The sequence below is a fragment of the Haliotis rufescens genome, unplaced genomic scaffold (assembly GCF_023055435.1).
Source record: "Haliotis rufescens isolate VD_foot unplaced genomic scaffold, xgHalRufe1.0.p SCAF_7, whole genome shotgun sequence".
Classification (NCBI taxonomy): Eukaryota; Metazoa; Mollusca; class Gastropoda; order Lepetellida; family Haliotidae; genus Haliotis; species Haliotis rufescens.
Window position 1 is genome coordinate 31,203,594 of NW_025964361.1, and position 22,091 is coordinate 31,225,684.

At 40.9% G+C, this 22,091-nt stretch overlaps 1 protein-coding gene and 1 long non-coding RNA gene across 11 annotated transcripts in view; one reads left to right on the forward strand and one right to left on the reverse strand.

Annotated features, from left to right (window-relative positions):
* Positions 1–4,640: 4,640 nt before the first annotated feature.
* Positions 4,641–7,640, reverse strand: LOC124148160. The gene is made up of 2 exons (XR_006862933.2): positions 7,227–7,640; positions 4,641–6,096 (listed from the first exon to the last, which is right to left on the reverse strand). It is a non-coding gene; the product is annotated as an uncharacterized LOC124148160 (long non-coding RNA).
* A 4,871-nt stretch (positions 7,641–12,511) lies between these two features.
* Positions 12,512–22,091, forward strand: part of LOC124148156 (mucin-5AC-like) — a 33,347-nt gene continuing 23,767 nt past the window's right edge. For all 10 annotated transcript variants that reach the window (XM_048387417.1, XM_048387419.1, XM_048387416.1 and 7 more), the window contains exons 1-2: positions 12,512–12,666; positions 20,566–20,733. In XM_048387417.1, the coding sequence (XP_048243374.1) occupies positions 12,612–12,666; positions 20,566–20,733 (223 nt within the window). In that variant the 5' untranslated portion in view covers positions 12,512–12,611. The remainder of the gene's footprint in view (positions 12,667–20,565; positions 20,734–22,091) is intronic.

Here is a 22,091-nt window from a genome sequence, read left to right on the forward strand (position 1 = left end):
GTATGACGCGGCCCGGGATCGAACCCTGGACCTTCCGCTCTCCGGGCGGACGCTCTACCACAAGACCACGGAGGCGGTCTCCTACAAAGGGATAACATCAGTGAGTACAACACGGCTGTAGAGGTGCTGCATACAATACATCTGTGTGCAGACAATGTAACAAAGCTGTGACGTCACGATACTAAAGATTCTTTCGCCGACAAAGTGAATGGTGAACAAAGAGTGCTGAATTAGGAATTGTTTTTCCATCCTTAGACTTCAACAGAGTTTTACATGAATACAAATTTGGTAAACGCAGGTATTTCTATGGGATATATGCTTCCCTTAAATCAGTATAAACAGTGCAAGCAAACAGTATATATTATGAAATTCATCCTCTATACAAGTTTGACAGAAAGGACACAATCTCTTTGGCTTCGGAAAAAACGCTGTCGTCCTATGTTAACCATTATTTCAGATAATCCAAGGCGAAATCTTGAATACCTCAGACATGAAATACATATATCTTGAAAGTTTCATATACATTGTAATTATACATAAACATGCACCTAAAAGTTGCTCAAAGTATTTGTGTTTGGACTAGAAATACCTGATTAGTTCTTCCACTTCGAGGTCATGGTACCGAAACGTGACATACGGCCTTCAGACTACAGTTACAAAGTTAAGTTACATTTGCTGGTGAGATATTTCTGCAAGAGTGTATGTGAATCTTAGTATATTGGTTTATAAGTCTAAGAGGAAAGCAGTACAGTGTAGTTTCACGTAACATGCATAAAATGCCAATTTTGTTTTTAAAGAAACTGCAGCATTACAATTACCTCATACAAGAGTGAGTGAGTGTGTTAGGTTTTACGCCGCTTTAACCAGTATTAGAGGCCTATCACGGCGTGTCTGCTTGTTGTGGAAGGGAGCCCGATGTGATGCAGGTCATAGACGTTTGCCCCTTTGAAACCACGAGCAATGGTATATTGCTGACAATCCTTGAAACATAACCGGAGCGAAGTGGGATTCGAAACCGCGATCAAAGGTTTCTGGAGTGCAAAGGGGACGCAACTCCGCACAGCGAATTTCAGCGCCTTAAACGACTGGGCAGTCCGAGTCCCCATACACAAGACGTATATGGGATGGTACATGTATCTGTAGACAATAGCTGGGTTAAAGTAGCTAATACAAACAGGCTATCAGGGTTGTTAGGACTGATTTGTGATTGCCCAATACATATGAGACGCCCCCGAAATAGTCCTCATAAGTAACGGCTCTATAGCGAATTACCCATCCCTCCGCCATAACCTTTTTTTTTAATTCGACAGATATTTTACGTGACCGTTTCTTTTTGTGAAGTGAGTGAATGTTGTTTGAGGCCGCAGTTAGCAATGTTCCATCTGTATCGCGACGACCTGTTTAACATAACATCTGGACCAGGGTCCACTTGCACGAAGCGATCTTAGCGCTAAGATGATCTTAACTCCCATACTTTAACATAGGCTTACAATGGTCTTAGCGCTTAGATCGTTTTGTGCAAGTGGGCCCAGGTGAACGAGTGAGAGCATGAACAATGATCCACGACATGGGGTACGACTTTAGTGCAGAATGGTCCTGATTCAGTTTACTGTGGACATTGCTCAGAAATACTCTCAACATTTTTACAAGACTAGACCTGGAACATATCCATCCATGGAATCCACTCAGAGATAGAATGAGATATGAGGCAACATGGCGTTACATGAGAGTCTGCACGACATCGGTGTCGGAAAACTGATCCAGCCAAGTAAAACGTCTCTCCTCTTGTAACTTACGACTAGAACACGATGTGTATTTGAACGTGCATAAACAGATGCCTTGGTCCAGATATATACTTTCCAATAATATAATACTTTCTCAGTACCCCATATACGTCATGTCTCACTACGACGAGGCGTTTTATGGATCGGGTGGTCAAGTTGGGTGACTTCCGTGTCGTTGTACCCCGACGGCGTGGTTCGATACTCATAATATCAATCACATTATTTACAGACCGACGCCATATTACTAGAGTATGGCTTTAAGCAACACCGATCAAAATTTTATCCAGAGTTCAACACGGTCACTGAGCTCGTTGTCTGAGTGGTACGTCTGATTTTTCTCCTAATTGAGCTGTGTTAACTAGAACTTGTTATATAACCACGGATCATGGACTGGATAACTGAATATATAATAACTAAATTGTATTGGCGCAGACCGAGCATAATCAATGTCACGAAGAAAAATGTAGATATAAATAATTCAGAAGAGGTAATCCAATAACACAATATCTCAGACACGCACATCTCACAATGACACGTAAACACTGGTGTAAACAGCATTGTCTTCAGAGCGGCAGTCAGTGAATAGAAAAGGCAGAAATCATATTTCAATCAATCTTTATTCAAGTACTTTGGCGGCCACAGGCCTATATTAGATATCACAGATGTGTTGCACACAATTTTTACTATTATTTTCAAGTTTGGGTCCATATAACAGCGTGTTGTACATAAGCGGACAGGTTTTGAATTGTTAATGTATCTAGATTATTTAACAGTTTTCGGAATTTCACAATATTCATGAAAGGATTATACAGGAATAAACATTTTTTTCTCAGTGGAGTACAATTGACATACCAGTAAAAAGTTATATTCATCCTAATTAGCTAGGATATTACATATTTTTACATAATCGTTATGACCAGGGAGTCCATGCATATCGCCCACCCTCATGGGATGAACATCGAAACCATGCCAATGAATAACAATATTTCTTAATATGTACATCTCACAGATATTTTTCAGTATACATATGTTTGAGTTTTCAACATTCTATGATATATTTTATATATATTTATATATGTTGGATAATGTCAAAGGTAATGATCACGATTGCAGATAAAAAAAATTAGCCTCTGTAGAAAAGACTTGATAAATACACTTTCACATTGTGCATACCACTATTGCACAGCAATATTTTCACACCCAGTTATTCTTTCCACTCGCATCACATAACATCATAATACTATTGTTACATTTCGTTGTGTATCTTGATGAATGTATTTTTCCGGAGTTTCAGTCAGTACTTTACACCTCTTAGTTGTGAATAATGAGTGAGTGAATGAGTTGGGCTTAACGCCGCTTTTAACGGTAGTCCAGTTATATCGCTGCGTGTCAGCTTAATGTGGGAGGAAAGCCCGAAGTTGTGCAGGTCTTAGACGTTCACCACTTCGGTGAAACCCACGAGCACGAGTATGGTGCTGACAAACCTAGAAACATAATCGGGGCGAACCGGGATTCGAACCCACAATTATATAGGTTTCTGGCGTGCCTAAGGGACGCAACTCTGCACAGCGAATCGCGGCGCCTTAGACGACTGGGCCACCCGTGCCCCCTGTGAATAATGAATAGAGGATATCTACGACAATCGCCACAAACCATTGCGTTAGATGTGCTGATTTTTACACCAAGAAATCTTTTATATGCACTCAAGTCTATCTTTTCGACATCATTGGAGTGTTGTAATCCCCATATTTCAGCACCGTACATTAAGATTGGGTTAATTTTAAAATAGAAATTCTAAAAGAATGACTTGTAACTTATATCTCCAATAATCTTTATATTCTTCATTACACCAAATAAAACTTTCTTGGCCTGGGTAAAAAGGTGAGGTGAAATTGGGTTTAACGTCGCGTCCAAGATTATTGCACTTATATAGCGACGTGCATGCACGTGTATGTGTGTGTGTGGCTGCTTGTACTAGTCCGGACTGATGCAGATTTATAGTGCTAGCTCACTGAGATACCATGCCCCAGTTTAACATGAATACCCCACTCAGACACAGTATACTGACTCCGAGCCGACCAGTCCTTGTTTTAGTCCCTTAATGCCGAGCGCCAGACAGGGTAACAACAAGTACAATCTTTTAACGTCTTTTTGTATGACGCGGCCCGGGATCGAACCCCGGACCTTCCGCTCTCCGGGCGGACGCCCTACCACTAGACCACGGAGGCGGTTGTTTCACGTTAGACGACTGGGCAATCCGTGTCCCTTGCCAATACCAGAGTAATGTGGCTTCATATCGATTGATAATATTTACAACGCTTGGGCCTCTAAAGCATTAAGCGTGTTCCTTCTCATGTGTCACTCGCAAGTCATTGAAATATTACACTTTGTCAAGTTTTTTAATGTAATATTTTTGCAACCCACGAACACTAGTATCGCGTGGACAAACCTAGAATAAGAGCGACCTCGGATTCAAAATGACGATCCTTTTTTGGCTTAACTCTTCACGGCGATTAGCGTCCTTATAGGCGACTGGGCCATCCATGCCCCCTGTTTAATTGTTATATTATTATCCTACTGAAAGAGCCACAACGTAGAGAAGACCGGGAGAATTATGTTAGTGTCCCTCGCTACGTACGTGTAAATCACCGGTGTGATTACTCCACAGTCCATACATCAATACAACCAGTAGAGTCGAGGTCAAACTCTGCCCCATGGGCTGTGCACGAGACATATACTGGTATATCACCTTGCGCAAACCCATCAGATGAATTCGATATTGTGGTCGTCCTTTAGATTTATGTAGACTTTTGAGTTTAATTATGCATGTTCCCAATAAAATGACAATGAAAAGAATTAAAAAATAGAAACACCAAGTTGTTTATAAAAACGCAAACTGGAAAACCACTGTCAACTACCACAGCAACAGAGCGTCCGTTTGCCACATTACCGCTGTGATTTAAGGTCAAGTACACAGATGTCCAAATTCTTCTACAGTCTGGGAATATCCACATTCCAGTGACATGAGGAAGCACACGTTTTCAATAAATGATCATGACAAACCTCAAAGTAACATCTCATAATATCGTGAAGATAATCGAATGTATGCCGACACAAATATACATATTCATAACTCAATATAAAATCATATTTTTCAACCATACCGTATTGTACAAATTGTGCGAGACTAAAATCCTGTGACACTGAAAAACAAATTAATTTAAACAAATTGTATATATGTTAACACATCACGAATGAAACACAGACTGGATACTGTAGAGTATGATGGTCCAAGATGGGTATGGTTTGATCGCTTTGTTGTTGTCTGTTGGGGTACCGTGCTTCATACAGATTGTGAAGCATGTGTTTACGCTTCCTATTCACAGGCAATTCAGTAATGTTCAGTTAAATTAGATGTTACGTCTCTGATGTGTGACATGGGACATCACAAACATTGATAAACACCAACCTATTGATAGTTTAAAGTTGTCCAAGCAGAGGGATTCGTTTCATGAAAACCTGCATGATAACTGGATTCGTGAGCGGTACACGAGACTTGAGGACTGTGAGTCTCCCGAGAAGGAAATTATAACTACCTGGTATCACTGATGTGATCGAGTATGACACACGAACAACGTTCATCACAATGTGCTGACACGGATTCCTTATTAAATCATTTTGGAACCTTTCTGAGTCCGATACCTGAATCTCGAGACAGCTTGAACACTGCACAACATTCTAATCACGACACATGTACGGGAACTGTATTTTACGTTCTTTGTCACATGTAAACACACATCCAAATATCATGAAAGAAACACGGAATAGATTATGCAGAGGATGGTTAATAGCCCGACATAGGAAGGCCTACTGGCACAGGAGAGTTGCTGTTTGTTTTGGGTTCCAGTTGACGTCACATTACAGAAATCGCCCGAGTAGGGAGTGACACACCCAAGATGGCATACCCCGGTCTCCTGAATACAAGTTCCATGTTTACAATGGTCCGGACACGTCTCATTGCACACGGAACCATGAAACCCTGTGCTGCAGTGTGTGTCACAGACACCAGTTTTTTTGTCACATGTCTCTGCACATCCGGGAGGGCACATTTGATCGCACGTGCTTCCGTAGTACCCAGAATTACACTTATAGCAGTGACCGGTTCGATCACAGGTTTTTGAAATACTTTTTACACACTCTCTGCCACAGCTGTGGTTACAGCTTCGCCCATAACAATACTCCGTACACATGGAACACACTCCATCTTTGTCCGGCATTACACACCCATAGTTTGCACAGTCAGAGGATGCCCCTGTAAAATTAAAATATAATGTGAAAGAACAAGGATCACACCACACACAAAACAAGGATCATAAGTACAAAATGAACAAGGATCACACCACACACAAAACAAGGATCATAAGTACAAATATATCAGAAATATAATTTGTAGATAAGAGTGTACTCCAGTATTTGTACCACACTATGTTCAGTACATGATGTAGGGGCACGGGTGGCCCAGTCGTCTTAGCCCCGCGATTCGCTGTGCAGAGTTGCGTCCCTTGGGTACGCCAGAAACCTATGATTGTGGGTTCGAATCCCCATTATGTTTTTTTAGGTTTGTCAGCACCATATCCGTGCTCGTGGGTTTCACAGAAGTGGTAAACGCCTGAGACCTACATCACTTCAGGCTTTCCTCCCACATTAAGATGACACGCCGCGATAAAACTGGAATACTGTTAAAAGCGGTGTTAATTCCAACTCACTCACTCACTCACTATACACAATATACGTGAATAGACATATAAACATATACAGAAGAAACGACTGCAATTAGTTACTAGACAGTCTTTTCTGAACATTTCACACATGGTACATATATATACATGCGGTATCATTCATCAGTCATGGTACATGACACTTGGTGATAACTGTCTCGTACAGTACACTCAACGATTTTGTTGAAACATTCATGGATATTTTATGGATTTCTCTCTTTTGCTTCAGTAGAGGACAGACTGTCGACATGTAACATTCAATGGGTTATTTAACAATATCGAAAGTACGACACAAACTATTATCAAAACCACGATCGAATTAAACGTCATGTGTGTATATTCAGCCCCGCAATCATGTTGGCGATCTCAACAGACAATATGTAGAGCGTGGAGTGGAAAGTTTCCCCGCATCGAAATATCAGCCAATTTCAATGGCGGTTAATCGTCAGGGAGGGTATCACAGTTTGCGTGTCGCGGTAGCCCGACTCCCGGAGCAGGAATGGATTACTGTGATATAGTTCGTAGCCCGACTCACGTGCCATGTTTCTCACGGTGATTGTACAGTTTACAGACAAATAGGGCTCACGACAGTAACTGACATCACATGTCTCATGTCTCGCGGAGGTCATGTATCAATAACCGATAAAATATGCTAGCTTCTTACCTTTTCCCACCCCCAGCACACACACGAACCAGAAGAAGTACTGCATGCCTAGTTTCTACACCCTCATCGCAAGGACTGTGTGGAGAAATCCCGCAAAAATCGCAATATATTAGTGGGAAATTCCTATTCTATAAATACTAAAACGAAAGTTGAATGGCGCTTGGTAAATTACAGCATGAGTGAAACACGTCATTATCGTTTAAAGTAGCGGCTCAGACAGTGTATTAAAAACAATCTTTAAAGCTGAAATATCACATTTTGTAGGTAGTATAATGTCGATTCTTTATCCTATGTTTTTGTGTATTCTGAGGAATCTTTCAATCACAGAAACAATTTCGCATTTTTTTTAATGTATTGTTGTATGTTTTTTAATCGTTTATGTATTCATCATTCCCTAGCACCACGCAATGAACCCTCTTCCCGACCTACAGTGTAATAATACGTAGCACACTGGAAAGTAGATTTGAAGAAATTGTCTGGTTTCCAGTTCTCTTTGCGCTGCGAGATTATTGTGACCTCTTCCGGAATACTAAGAATTCACGTTTGTTTAACGATGTGTCCGCTCAGTACAGGGTCAAACATAATATAGTTTGGTATAGGTTTTGAGCAATCCATACAAATAAATATTGGAACAGTAGTCTTGATCCCTCGTCTTAATGTGTAACGCCTCCGTGGTCTAATGGATGGAGCGTCTTCTCGGAGAGCGGTTAAATCCCAGCCTGGGGCATGCCAAATATGTTAATGGAACTTGTTGTTACTCTGCCTGGCGCTGTGTCGTCTGCTTGAGGTATCAATCTTAAAGTGTGGCATGGTATCTCAGTGGGTTAGCCCTTTACAACCAGTCCGGACATAGACAGACAGACACACACACAGACACGCACACACACACACACACAGAGACAGACAGACACACAAACAGACAGACATACATACTGACAGGCAGACAGACACACAGACACAGACACACACATGCACACACAGACACAGACACACACAGGCACACACCGACACACAAACAGACACACAGACACACACACACAGAGACAGACAGACAGGAAGGCAGACAGACAGACACACAGACAGAGACACACACACACATGCACCCACAGACACAGACACACACAGACACAGACCCACACACAGACACACACAGACACACACAGGCACACACAGACACACACACACGCACGTCGCAATATCTTGAACGTAACACTAAACCCCATCCCACACCACGCACTTTACCTTAAAGTGCCATTCTTATCAACAGGGAAGTAAATTACGCGCACGCCTCAACTAGGTCAAATGTACGACCGTTTTCATAGCTCAGTTGTAGCCTATTCTCCACCAGGAGAATGCTACAGGGAATACACGCCCACAGATAAAACCACCTGGGTTTACCAATATAACTCTGAATATTTCAGTCTCCGAAATAATGTTTGCGTCCTCGTTGCCCATTTCCCCAAAATGTGTGTATTTCCCGTAAATGTTTTATCACTCGTTTATAACGTATATCCTACGTCCAGATAAACCAGGGCAGGACAAAGGGCCTTAATGTACTTTCCTAACACTCTGCTTGTTACGCAACTTCTGCATACACACTGGGGCACGGGGACACGGGGGCACGGGGACACGGGGGCACGGGGGCACGAGGGCACGGGGACACGGGGGCACGGTGGCACGGTGGTTTGTCCTTTGCGCAGAATTGTCTAAAACCTGACACCACACGCCGTGATATAACTTAAACAACTCACTCTCAAAAAAGGGGAAGATAACGAATCATGAATATATATGGCCTTTCTACCTGCCACGACGTATAAACACCCTCCAGATGTAGCCTCATTATTCGTGTCACGTTAAGTTCGAAAAGCCTTGTTCCCAGTAAAGGACTCGCTTAGCGGGAAAACAGTTAATAGACACAGAGACAAATGCAAATGAGTTAAATTGAGTGAGTGATTGAACACTAATACATCAAACTTAAAATAAAAATAGCCATATAAATGAGTGAGTGAGTGAGTTGGGTTTTACGCCGCTTTTAACAGTATTCCAGTTATATCGCGGCGTGTCAGCTTAATGTGGGAGGAAAGCCCGCGAGATGCAGGTCTTAGACCTTTACCACTTCTGTGAAACCCACGAGCACGGGTATGGTGCTGACCAACCTAGAAACATAATTGGGGCGAACCGGGATTCGAACCCACAATCATGTCAATGAGTATGATGCCAGTAGACCAAGAGCACAGCGTTACATAAATGCATCATTGTGAGCATTCATATTGTTTACAGGTCACTTCCCTGATTGAGAATATAGTACATGTTTTAGGTAACGAGAACTTTGTGTCTATCTTCTCAAATGACATTGCATCGCCAGTGCCGGTGTCACGAAAAATATTCGCCCCCAGAATAAAATCTCCCCCCGGCGAATTCATACCGGTACAGTTCCGCCCCTCTCGAAATAAACTCTCCCCCACCCTACGAAATAAAATCTCCCCCCAGAATATTTCCTCCCCCGGTCGTTTTATAAATACTCCCACCTTTCCTTTCGTTTTTCATAATAATATATTTTTAAGTTGTATATAACGTATGAATCCCTTCTCAGATCACTTTATCTCATTTCTATATGACGTACTATTTTACTTCTCTGTGTTGTTCTTGTTTTCTCTTCAGTATGACGTTATACTGTATCATTTTTACTATTTTGATATTTAGCAATATGTTGTGGTCATCAGTTATGCAAATCAGATTCGGTGATTCTTTTTAACAAGATGTTCGTCATTAATATTCACCGCCAGCCCCATTGTGACAATTACATGTACACTTTGCTTTGACGATGCCGGTTGATGTTGTTCAATACAGGTGTTTTTGAATCTATTCTACATGTTAATCATTTCGGGAAGATGATACACATTTCTCTATATTTGAGGTTACTTTGCTTATAAAGATTATACATATAAACGTACGCAGTCTTAGTAGATTTTAAAGTAGATTTAATCAGTGCTGAATAAGATTGTTATGATGTTGTATGTTTAACAGAAACCTGGTTGCACCATGATATTCTAGCCACTGGTATTACACTGATACCATTTTCAAATCGTAGCCTGTATTAAGGAATATATTTTAGATCTTAAATCAGAGTATAACGGCGTGGATATGTTGACAGATTTTACGTAGTTAGTGTTAAAACCGAATGTTTATAATTATACATACAACCTTGACAAGTTATTAACCGATCTGCACACATAAAATATTGTTTATTCTGTTAGGAATTTTAGCCCCTGACCGCGTGGACTTGTATCCATGTCACGTGAATAAAACAAAGTTATAAAAAACATGTCGGATATTCTGCTCTGTAATATAACACATAATCTGGTACAGATTCCTCTCCCACAGGCAAAGGTAGAGCTCGAATGCCACTTTAAACACCTTCATACCTGTTTAAAGTCTTGTACCACTGCTGTATAATCCCTGTATCACTGTATATGCCTCTATACCTGTTTAAAGTCTTGTACCACTGCTGTACAGGTTACACACAACCAAATGTTTTCCCATAGACTTCTATAGTAGCGTTATATATATTTTTTTAAATAACTAAGCATTCAACAGCTATTACCTGTACGTGTGTGCACAGTTTGGCCTTAGAGCAGCAATAAAAAAATAAAAAATGACTAGCTTAGTCAGCTCCTTTTCCGAGTACCGGAAGCTAAACACAACACCCCCAGTTTCGCACCAAATGTGATCACCTACTTGAAAATAGCTGTGGTCACATTCAGCATGAGTCATCATGTTGAAAAATACAGTACTAAATATAGAAAAACATGGTCAGTTTTACTAACTGGATGGATCTACATTTGAAAGACATAAAAATCTTACAGAATATCCTCCAATCACAGCCTGCAGATATCTCTCGATCTGCACTGAAGGCTACGAAAACCGCACTCTCCAAACTGGTACTGATTTGGTGTAGTAGAACCTGTATAATCCCTGTATCACTGTTTATGCCTCTATACCTGTTTAAAGCCTTGTACTTCTGTATGATCCTTGTACCATTCTATAAACATCTATACCCCTTTTCAAGCCTTACTGCACCGTATAACCTGTACCACTTTATACACCTTCATACATGTTTAAATCATGTTTAAAGCCTTGTACCTCTGTATAATCTCTATGCCATTCCATAAACCACTATACCCTGCTTAAAGCCTTGTACCACTGTATAATCTCTATACCATTCAATAAACCTATATACCCTGCTTAAAGCCTTGTACCACTGTATAATCTCTATACCATTCAATAAACCTCTATACCCTGCTTAAAGCCTTGTACCACTGTATAATCCCTACATCACTTGATGCACATCTAAATCATGTTAAAGCCTTGTACCACTGCTGTGTAATCCCTGTACCATTCTATAAACCTCTATACCCCGTTTAATTGTACCACTGTATAATCTCTATACCATTCCATGAACCTCTATACCCTGCTTAAAGCCTTGCACCGCTGTATAATCCCTACATCACTTTATGCACAATCATCTAAATCATGTTTAAAGCCTTGTACCACTGCTGTGTAATCCCTGTATCCCATTATATGCCTCTATACCCCGTTTAAAGCCTTGTACTTCTGTATAATCTCTATGCCATTCCATAAACCTCCATACCGTGCTTAAAGCCTTGTACCACTGTATAATCATTATACCATTCCATAAACCTATATACCCTGCTTAAAGCCTTGTACCACTGTATAATCCCTACATCACTTTATGCACATCTAAATCATGTTTAAAGCCTTGTACCACTGCTGTGTAAATCCCTGTACCATTCTATAAACCTCTATACCCTGTTTAAAGCCTTGTACCACTGTATAATCCCTACATCACTTGATGCACATCTAAATCATGTTTAAAGCCTTGTACCACTGCTGTGTAATCCCTGTACCATTCTATAAACCACTGTATAACTCCTGTATCACTTTATACACTTTTATATGCGTGCTTAAAGCCTAGAAACGCTGTTTAATTCCTGTGTCACTTTATACACCTCTATATCATGTTTAAGGCCTCCCACCACTGTGTAAGCCCTGTACCACTTTCAAAACCTCTCTTCCCTGTTTAAAATCTTGTACAACTGTATAATTCATGTACCACTTTATGCACATCTATAACCTTTTTAAAGCCGGATACTACGCAGTCTGTATAATTTCCGATCTAATGCAAGAGAACACATTCCTATCAAGCCCAGAAAAAAATAGAAACTTTGATCAACGACGTTTGTTATCTATCCGATTAGTACCTGGGGCAGTGCTTGTTTTCACACGTTTGCTACCGTGTGGGACCCGCACACAACATACTATCCCATGTTAGTATATTGATTGCACCAGCACAGGACAGAGGACATGGCTGGACGACGCAATTTGTTCTTGATATTGCTGAGTCTCAACTTAACAGCCGGTAAGAAATTTAGTATAGTTGTGTGTTATACGAGCAATAGTGTCAGGAGATGTTTCCTTACATATTTTAACTCTGAACCACATAAAGCGCACGCATGGAGTGATAGGATATGTTTCTTCTTATCCTTTAACATTGAACCAACTCACTCAGCCAATGTGATGTGACATGGATTCTCTCATAATTTAGCATTGAACAACCACATGAAGCCAATACATTAAATGATATGACAAACCGTCACACACTAGTCTCGGTCACCTGTTCATGATGCTGTTCATGATCTAGATTCACGTTCACCTCACTAACTTCTTCATGATGATGGCTGTCTATATTCCACATTAACACAAGTACGTGTGCATTATCACACACTAGACTCGGTCACCTGTTCATGATCTAGATTCACGTTCACCTCACTAACTTCTTCATGATGATGGCTGTCTATATTCCACATTAACACAAGTACGTGTGCATTATCACACACTAGACTCGGTCACCTGTTCATGATCTAGATTCACGTTCACCTCACTAACTTCTTCATGATGATGGCTGTCTATATTCCACATTAACCCAAGTACGTGTGCATTATCACACACTAGACTCGGTCACCTGTTCATGATCTAGATTCACGTTCACCTCACTAACTTCTTCATGATGATGGCTGTCTATATTCCACATTAACACAAGTACGTGTGCATTATCACACACTAGACTCGGTCACCTGTTCATGATCTAGATTCACGCTCACCTCACTAACTTCTTCATGATGATGGCTGTCTATATTCCACATTAACACAAGTACGTGTGCATTATCACACACTAGACTCGGTCACCTGTTCATGATCTAGATTCACGTTCACCTCACTAACCTCTTCATGATGATGGCTGTCTATATTCCACATTAACCCAAGTACGTGTGCATTATCACACCACACACTAGACTCGGTCACCTGTTCATGATCTAGATTCACGTTCACCTCACTAACTTCTTCATGATGATGGCTGTCTATATTCGACATTAACCCAAGTACGTGTGCATTATCACACCACACACTCGACTCGGTCACCTGTTCATGATCTAGATTCACGTTCACCTCACTAACCGCTTCATGATGATGGCTGTCTATATTCCACATTAACCCAAGTACGTGTGCATTATCACACACTAGACTCGGTCACCTGTTCATGATCTAGATTCACGTTCACCTCACTAACCTCTTCATGATGATGGCTGTCTATATTCCACGATTAACCCAAGTACGTGTGCATTATCACACACTAGACTCGGTCACCAAGTTATCACCTGTTCGTGATGTACTTCTCATTTCAAGGTAACGCAATGTGTTGTCGATGGTGACACACTCAAACTGAATGTTGTATTCATTGTACGATATCTTTTAAGAGTAGATACTGTCAGTGAATAGAAAAAACATGAATGCACTTGCAATACTATTTCAAAACACTTCATTTTTATTTCGCTAGCTATGATCACAACAGAAAGGTCCTTTTCATGATATAACATGCGGTATGTGAACTGGAGGTCAACGTAATCAACTGAATGAACTTATATCGGATACCAATATGTGTTCACTTGCTTGAGATTAAATGTGATATTTATGCCCAAACACATGGAGAAACATACATAACACAAATACTGTTTTTTAGAATAATTATTGTGAATTATACCGGATGTTTGCATTGTCTGCAAGCGCGGATACAACGTGTATTAAATTTGTGTGTTAAACAAAGTGTGTTGAAAGTATATGACCAAATGTTGCAGAATATATTAACGTTTACCTTGGTAAAAAAACAGGAAAGTATACCACGGACTTCGCGTATGCGTTGTTAGGTCATCCAAGGTCAAGAACGAACATACCAGTGTCTACCTATTATTGTTATTTGTTAACAATTAATCAAAACTGGCAGAGGTATAATCTCCCTATCACCTGAAGCGAAACATGGTTCTATACAAAATGATACTAAGATTGTGACAAATTTAAATGCTCCTCCCTAATCACCAAGTGATATTGATGACACAAGCGCTTCGCGAAACGGAGCAGCATGTCGTATCCTGCCAGAAGTACACAAGTGCGTTGAGGACATCTTCCCGAGGCAAGACTATATAAGTACAGTTTCCACCCTTGCCGAACTAGTCTGGTATTATGGAGTTACATTTTGACTGGACTAACGAGTCTATGCATAGTCCAATCAAAATCGCGCACCGAAATCGAAATCCGGTTCGTAAACCGTCGTGCAGATTTCGGTCGATTGCAGGATTTGCAAATGATATGTACCACCAACTCGTTGTCAGCCGATATTTACCAAATCTTTTTTATGTTTTTAATCAAGGTACTCGCGTGATTTGATGCATTTCGCGATGAAAGACCCGTTTTATCACAATATAGATCTTGATTATCGATCAGATCGTCCTGTCTGGGCGCAACCATTTTGTGTGAAGCAAACGCAAGTGATACGAGAGGTGGAATCTGATTGGTCCATAGGAGATGTTTAGACGGGACATAGCTGGTAATAGCCACTGGTGGCGCTACGATCGAGCCCAGTAATTCCAGCCTAGTTCGGCAAGGGTGGAAACTGGACTTTTAAAGTCAGTTAACTATCTTGCCTCGGGAAGATGACTCTCTTGCCTCGGGAAGATGGTTTAGGATAAGGTTACAATAGAGGTGACCTTAGATTATGTCATGGAATTAGTTCCCACTGACGTAATTGTGGTTGACTGAATCCTTTTTAACCCGCCACACGGAGCGTTACTCCCACAGTACAGCAAATAAACACATATTTTATAAAAGGAGCATGGTGACATGACCAACGCTGGTGACATGATATAATTTCCGAATTTCTCATCATTGACAGACATGATTAATTTCATTCTGATGTATTGAGTAAAGAACATATTCTTATTAAACATGTGTCAGTGTTAATGAGACCATAGGAGAAACTGTTGGTTCGTGAATAAGTATCGCCGAGTCCCTCAAGGGCGAATCTTATTTACGAGCCGACATTAGAAGTATGTTCTCCAACTTAAGACACATCCCAACTTTCTCAGACGTTTACCACATCGGTGAAACCCACGAGCATGGTGAGCACGGGTATGGTGCTGACAAACCTAGAAACATTATCGAGGCGAACCGGGATTCAAACCCACATCCATAGGTTTCTGGCGTGCCCAAGGGACGCAACTCTGCACAGCGAATCGCGGCGCCTTAGACGACTGGGCCACCCGTGCCCCCCGGAAAATATTTGAAACATAAACCAGAATCTTTTGAAGTCTATTTTTGTACCGAGCGAGTCAACCCTTGCATGCTTGAAGTATCAAATGAAGACCACTATGCACGTGCTGCGAGCTCCGTCTCGAGTTCGAGTTCATCTATACAATGCATGACACAAGTTTCCTTACTGTTTTACGGGGCCCTAACCGAGTATTTTATTAACAGCTTGCATGGTTTTCGTACAAGGTGAAGGGGGTAAGTACAGTCATACCAACACGAGCTCTATTGTTTGTCCCAGTGTTCATATCCGTGAATGGTTAGTTCCAATCTGTCGACTTTCTGATTTTTAAGTCAACTGTACAATACATGAAAATATATTCCTTAACCGGGACCTTAAAATAATATTCTATCCAAACTATACACGTAACCATCTGCACACAAATAGCTACCACCGAGAGATGTAGGAATGAACGTGTCGCCCAATTGTAAAGAAATGATACTGTCCACCAGTATCTTAATAATACCTAAAGTACTCACTCACTCACTCACTCACTCACTCAAACTGTATGCTGGGTTCATGGTTCGATATCTCAAAGGGGGCATAAAAGATGAGAAAAGCATGACTGCACTGGAAATTCGACCATTTAAGCTGCTTCATGCCTATCTCGCTAGCTATGCTCACAATAGCAAGGTCGTTGACTCTGCTGAGAACATGTGGTATGTAAACTTGAGGTCAGCAGTCACTGAAGGCAGTTGACAAGACTTGAATAAATATTGATTCAGACTACTTATATGTGTTTATCATCGTGCCTGGAACGAACCGAATATGCTAAAGGCTAAAGTCCAACTGATAAACAACCACGTATGGAAAATATGTTTTATTCCCCCAGCACTGAAATGTTAAAATATTTATTTTGGTATTTTACATGTATATTTGTCATGGTAGTTTGTTTCTTATATCTCTCTTCGATATTCAACCATCAAAGATGTCTGACAGTTTTACACAGATTTCATGTGCACGAGGGATGAGAACCGCCTCACGGTTGTGATTCAGTGAGTGAGTGAGTTGGGTTTAACGCCGCTTTTAACAGTATTCCAGTTATATCACGGCGTGTCAGCTTAATGTGGGAGGAAAGCCCGAAGTGATGCAGGTCTCAGACGTTTACCACTTCGGTGAAACCCAAGAGCACGGGTATGGTGCTGACAAACCTAGAAACATAATTGGGGCGAACCATGATTCCAACCCACAATCATAGGTTTCTGGCGTGCCCAAGGGACGCAACTCCCTTCGCACAGCGAATCGCGGCGCCTTAGACGACTGGGCCACCCGTGCCCCCGGTTGTGATTCAGTCACACGGAGGTCACACGGAGGTCACACGGAGGTCACACAAGGTGTTGATAAATGATTGAAGGCCCTGTCAAAGGAGGCGTGAAACAAGAGTTACTCACTCTTATGTCACTGTGCTGTTAACAGTCATGTTACGTCCCATTTACTCCCAAAATGTTATAATTGCGTCCATCCATATGCCATACATGTAAATACAACTGACATAATTATTGGTTTTTGGGCGAATTGTGAATTATACTCTAAAAAAGTATTGAATCATTAAATATAAAATTTAATGTTAATACCAAGTATCAGAACAAAGATAACATCCTATGCAAGAACGTTTATGTCAGTAAAACGTAACACCAAACACATCCTATAGTTTGCACGTGCCTCATGCAGTAGCGCCACTCACGCCGTCGGGTGTCATTGCAGATTTTGACACTTTCAAGGAAGGTCGATCAATCTCTGTAGACCATCATTTCTGTCAATATCATTGATTCTGCTTAGCATATAGTTGTGATTTACCAGACAATGTTTCACAGTATGTGATAAGCAGACTATGAAACAGGTATTGACAAAACCAAAATGTTGACGGTAGGCCCCTTTCAGGACATCCCAGGTCAACGACAAGAGTACAGAATCGATTTATCGGAAACCATGCTCTACGAAATCGGGTTCAAACGGTGAATCAAACTTTCATCAGGCGACTGGAGTGCGAGTTACGGGTCAGATGATTAGAAATCTTCTACATGCAGTTCGTTTTCATGCTCGACGGCAGCATGTTTTGTCGTCCCGTACAAATCGATAAATTGCCAATTGTCGTCAATGGTGAACACAGCGTTGGATTAATCGTCGCTAGTAATGACACATATTTTCAGATGAGTCCCAATTCAAGTTCCACTTCCTTGATAGGCGCGGTCGTGTCTGACGAGGTCGAAACGAACGTCAAGCCAATGTCAACCTGAGACATCATGACAGATTTAGCGGTGGATCGGTTAAGATGTGGGGTAGCATCACTATGACTAACCGAACCCCACTCCATAAATTGTAAGGAATGGTCGCTGAACAGTACTATCGGGACAACATTCTGGCACCCTTTTTTGTCCCGTTCGCAAGGTGTGTGGGTCGACGTTTTTGTCTTTCAGGACAACGCCCTTGCTTGCCGTGCACGAATCGCCAATGTTCGCTTGCAGCAGCAAAACACGCATATAGTATGTAGTATGTCATGGCCAGCATTGATCCCAGGCTTCCCCCAGGCCAGGCGCTGCAAGAGGAGTGGGACAGACTCCCTCAAATCGCCACTGGCAGACTCATACGCATTTTGCGTCGTCTTTTGAATGAATGTTTGACAAATCGTGTCGGCATTACACACTACGATCCCAAAACGTCAAATTTAAAATCTTCTTCAAGATCGTTGCCTACTTCATTGCCGGTTGTGATGTTTTCCCATTTCGTTCATTATTAATATCATACAACTATTTCTAGAAACTATTAATATGTCTTGCGATTTTGAAAATTTTAATTATTTTTTAGTATATCCTACTTTTCTTGAAGAGGAAAAAAATACTTTTTCAATGTCTGCAAATGCGGATACAAAGTGTTTTAAATTTGGCAATTATCGTGTACTCGGGCACTAGTCTGTCTGGCCACGCTCGACTATTTACAGGCCGGCGTTATATATGATTTGTAGCGACAATACTCACTTAATGCAAAGAAACGATAATGTAAGATCTGATACCATCAGTTTCAAGCGAAGGGGGTTGGGCCACTCACACGGGAGTCTCCCGTCATGACGACTATTTAGGGTTGTTTCAAATTTTGGGTTAAAGGTCAGTCTCATCATACAAAGTGCCAACTGACACGCGCCAGCATCGGCTTCTTTAGTCCTATTGTTTTACCATCTGATATAATCTCAACCGTAAGATAATTGTTGTTTCGTCAACAATCTTTCGCTACAAAAATATTTTCAAAATATTAACGTTTAGTCATAATCGACCTGAAATACATTCCCTTACAAGCCAATGTGATAAAATAAACATGTTTTATAACTTTCAAATTTCTCCAGCATATGTCCACAACTGCAGTTTGAAGACAATGTGTCAGCGTGTTTCGATGTCTTAGCAGGACAAATGCGTCAAATGGCTAAAATATAGCTTACTGTTGAGATAGACATTGATTCAATTGACATTTTCAAACTACTTTCCTTTCTCTGACATAACATTTTACTCTTTATGATATCTATTTAACCATAGTGTGGATTATATAAGTGAGAGTTTCAACGCTGCCTTTAACATTATTTCAGTCACATCGTAGCGTCTCAGCCTGTTGTGGGAGGAAAACCCTAAGTGATGCAGTTCTCAGACGTTTATCACTTTGCCGACAAACATAGAAGCATTACCAGAGAGAACTTGAGATTCGATACCTACAATAATAGGTTGCCGGTACGCCTAAAGGGCGCAACTATGCAGAGCGAATTGTGGCGTCACAGGCGACTGGGGCTAACCTTAGTTACATCTCAATCATACTTCGTCAGCGATAGCCAAAGATTATTACATTTTGAAACACACTTTATAACTTTACCATACAGCTTTTATCGTGACATACTGTAACATGTTCAAATTCTCCGTGGAACTAATTTAACTTCGGGGGTTCGGATATATTGGTACATGGGTGTATACAATGATAGAACAAAGTCGCCTCAATGTTCTTTGTCAATGTGTGTCAGGCTGTCATCATCATCATCATATGCATCATCATCATCATCATCATCATGGACATTTTTACACAATCTGTGAAACATCCGCGACAACTTTGCAATGTAAATGTGCATGTTTATTTGTTCCATCTGACCTTGCTTATACATAGGACGGGGCGGTCGGGTAGCCTAGTGGTTAATTATAAAGCGTTCGCTCGTCACGCCGAAGACCCGGGTTCGATTGCCGACATGGGTACAATGTGTGAAGCCCATTTCTGGTGTCCCCGCCGGGATATTACTGGAATATTGCTAAAAGCGGCGTAAAACCATACTCATTCACTAACTATACATAGAACTCCTGCTATGTTTTATGACAATGCTTCATACGTAATAGAAAATACATGAACATCAACCCAGTATCATCTGGATATTTTAAAATCTTAATACATGTTTTATGATAATGCTTCATACGTAATAAAAAATGCCCTCTCGAATCAGTTCAGATTTTGTATCTTACGTAAAACATCCGACATGAGCGTCAACACAGTATCATCTGGCTTTCTCCCAGTTGTTCACATAACGCTACAATCAATTACATACATTGAAGCTGCATGTTTTCGTTTTACATCGTTTGACTATCCTGTTCATACCAGCGCCGGGCTCAGTGGCAGGTACAACAACCAACTCCGTCAGGGACACATCAACCGACTACAGCACAGCGACAGCTGCTGCAAGTGAGTCCATCAGGACTACTTCAACCGCACAACCTACAGAGGCTGCATCCACCTCAGCTACGACATTCGAAACAACACGGCAGACAGGTAGGACGGTGCTTCATAGATAACATTACACACACATCGCGGATTCGTAATAACCATAACCTACTTCAGATCCACACAACTGATTATTAATACGTTTTAGCATCTGATGGTTAAACGTCCTTCAGAACAATTCCCCTGGAAATTGGAGAGGGAGAAAATGTGAGTTTTGATATATAACTACAAAAGGCGATCAAGGTCATGTCAGTGAGATAGCCTATTTGTCCACAGAAGGAGTTCCTGATAAAATATTGAAGGATATTGATAGAGCAGATACCAAATGATACACGGGAGTAGATACTTACTGATACACGAGAGTAGGTACCTACTGATACACGGGAGAAGATACCTACTGATACAGGAGAGTAGGTACCTACTGATACACGGGAGAAGAGACCTACTGATACAGGAGAGTAGATACTTACTGATACACGGGAGTAGATACTTACTGATGCGAGGGAGTAGATATCTACTGATACAAGGGGGTAGATACTTACTGATTCACGGGGGTAGAAAGCTGCTAATAAGCGGGAGTAGATATCTACTGATACAAGGGGATAGATACTGATACAGGTGAGTACGTACCTACCGATACACGGGAGTAGATACCTACTGATATAAAAAGAGTAGATACTTAATGATACACGGGAGTAGATACCTACTGATATAAAAAGAGTAGATACTTAGTCATACACGGGAGTAGATACCTACTGATATAAAAAGAGTAGATACTTAGTGATATATGGGAGTAGATACCTACTGATAAAAAAGAGTAGATACTTAACGTCCAAAACACAACTATGATAGCCGTGTCAAATCCATTACAATCGAATAACGAATTCATGTTTGTTTCATTCTTGGCCACCATCAGTTATGATTGCACACTGTGCATGTTCATTTGTTCCATGTGACCTTGCTTATACATAGGTCTCCTGCTATGAAGGCCGGCTGATAACTTAACGTGCAGTGAGGACGTGCTTGTGCTTGTATTCTGAAGGATATTTTAAAATCTAAATACAGTAAACTACGGTTATAACGAACACGCTTATAACGAACTAACGGATATAACGAACTAACTTTTTAGTCCCGACTATATGCTTAGTTATGCTGTATATATGCTTATAACGAATTACGGTTATAACGAACTAAAATTAGTAGTCCCTTTGAGTTCGTTATAACCGTAGTTTACTGTACATGTTTTATGATAATGCTTCATACGTAATAAAAAATACCTTCTCGAATCAGTTCAGATTTTGTATCTTACGTAAAACATCCGACATGAGCGTGAACACAGTATCATCTGGTCTCTTCCCAGTTGTCCTTATAACGCTGCAATTAATTACATACATTGAGGCTGCATG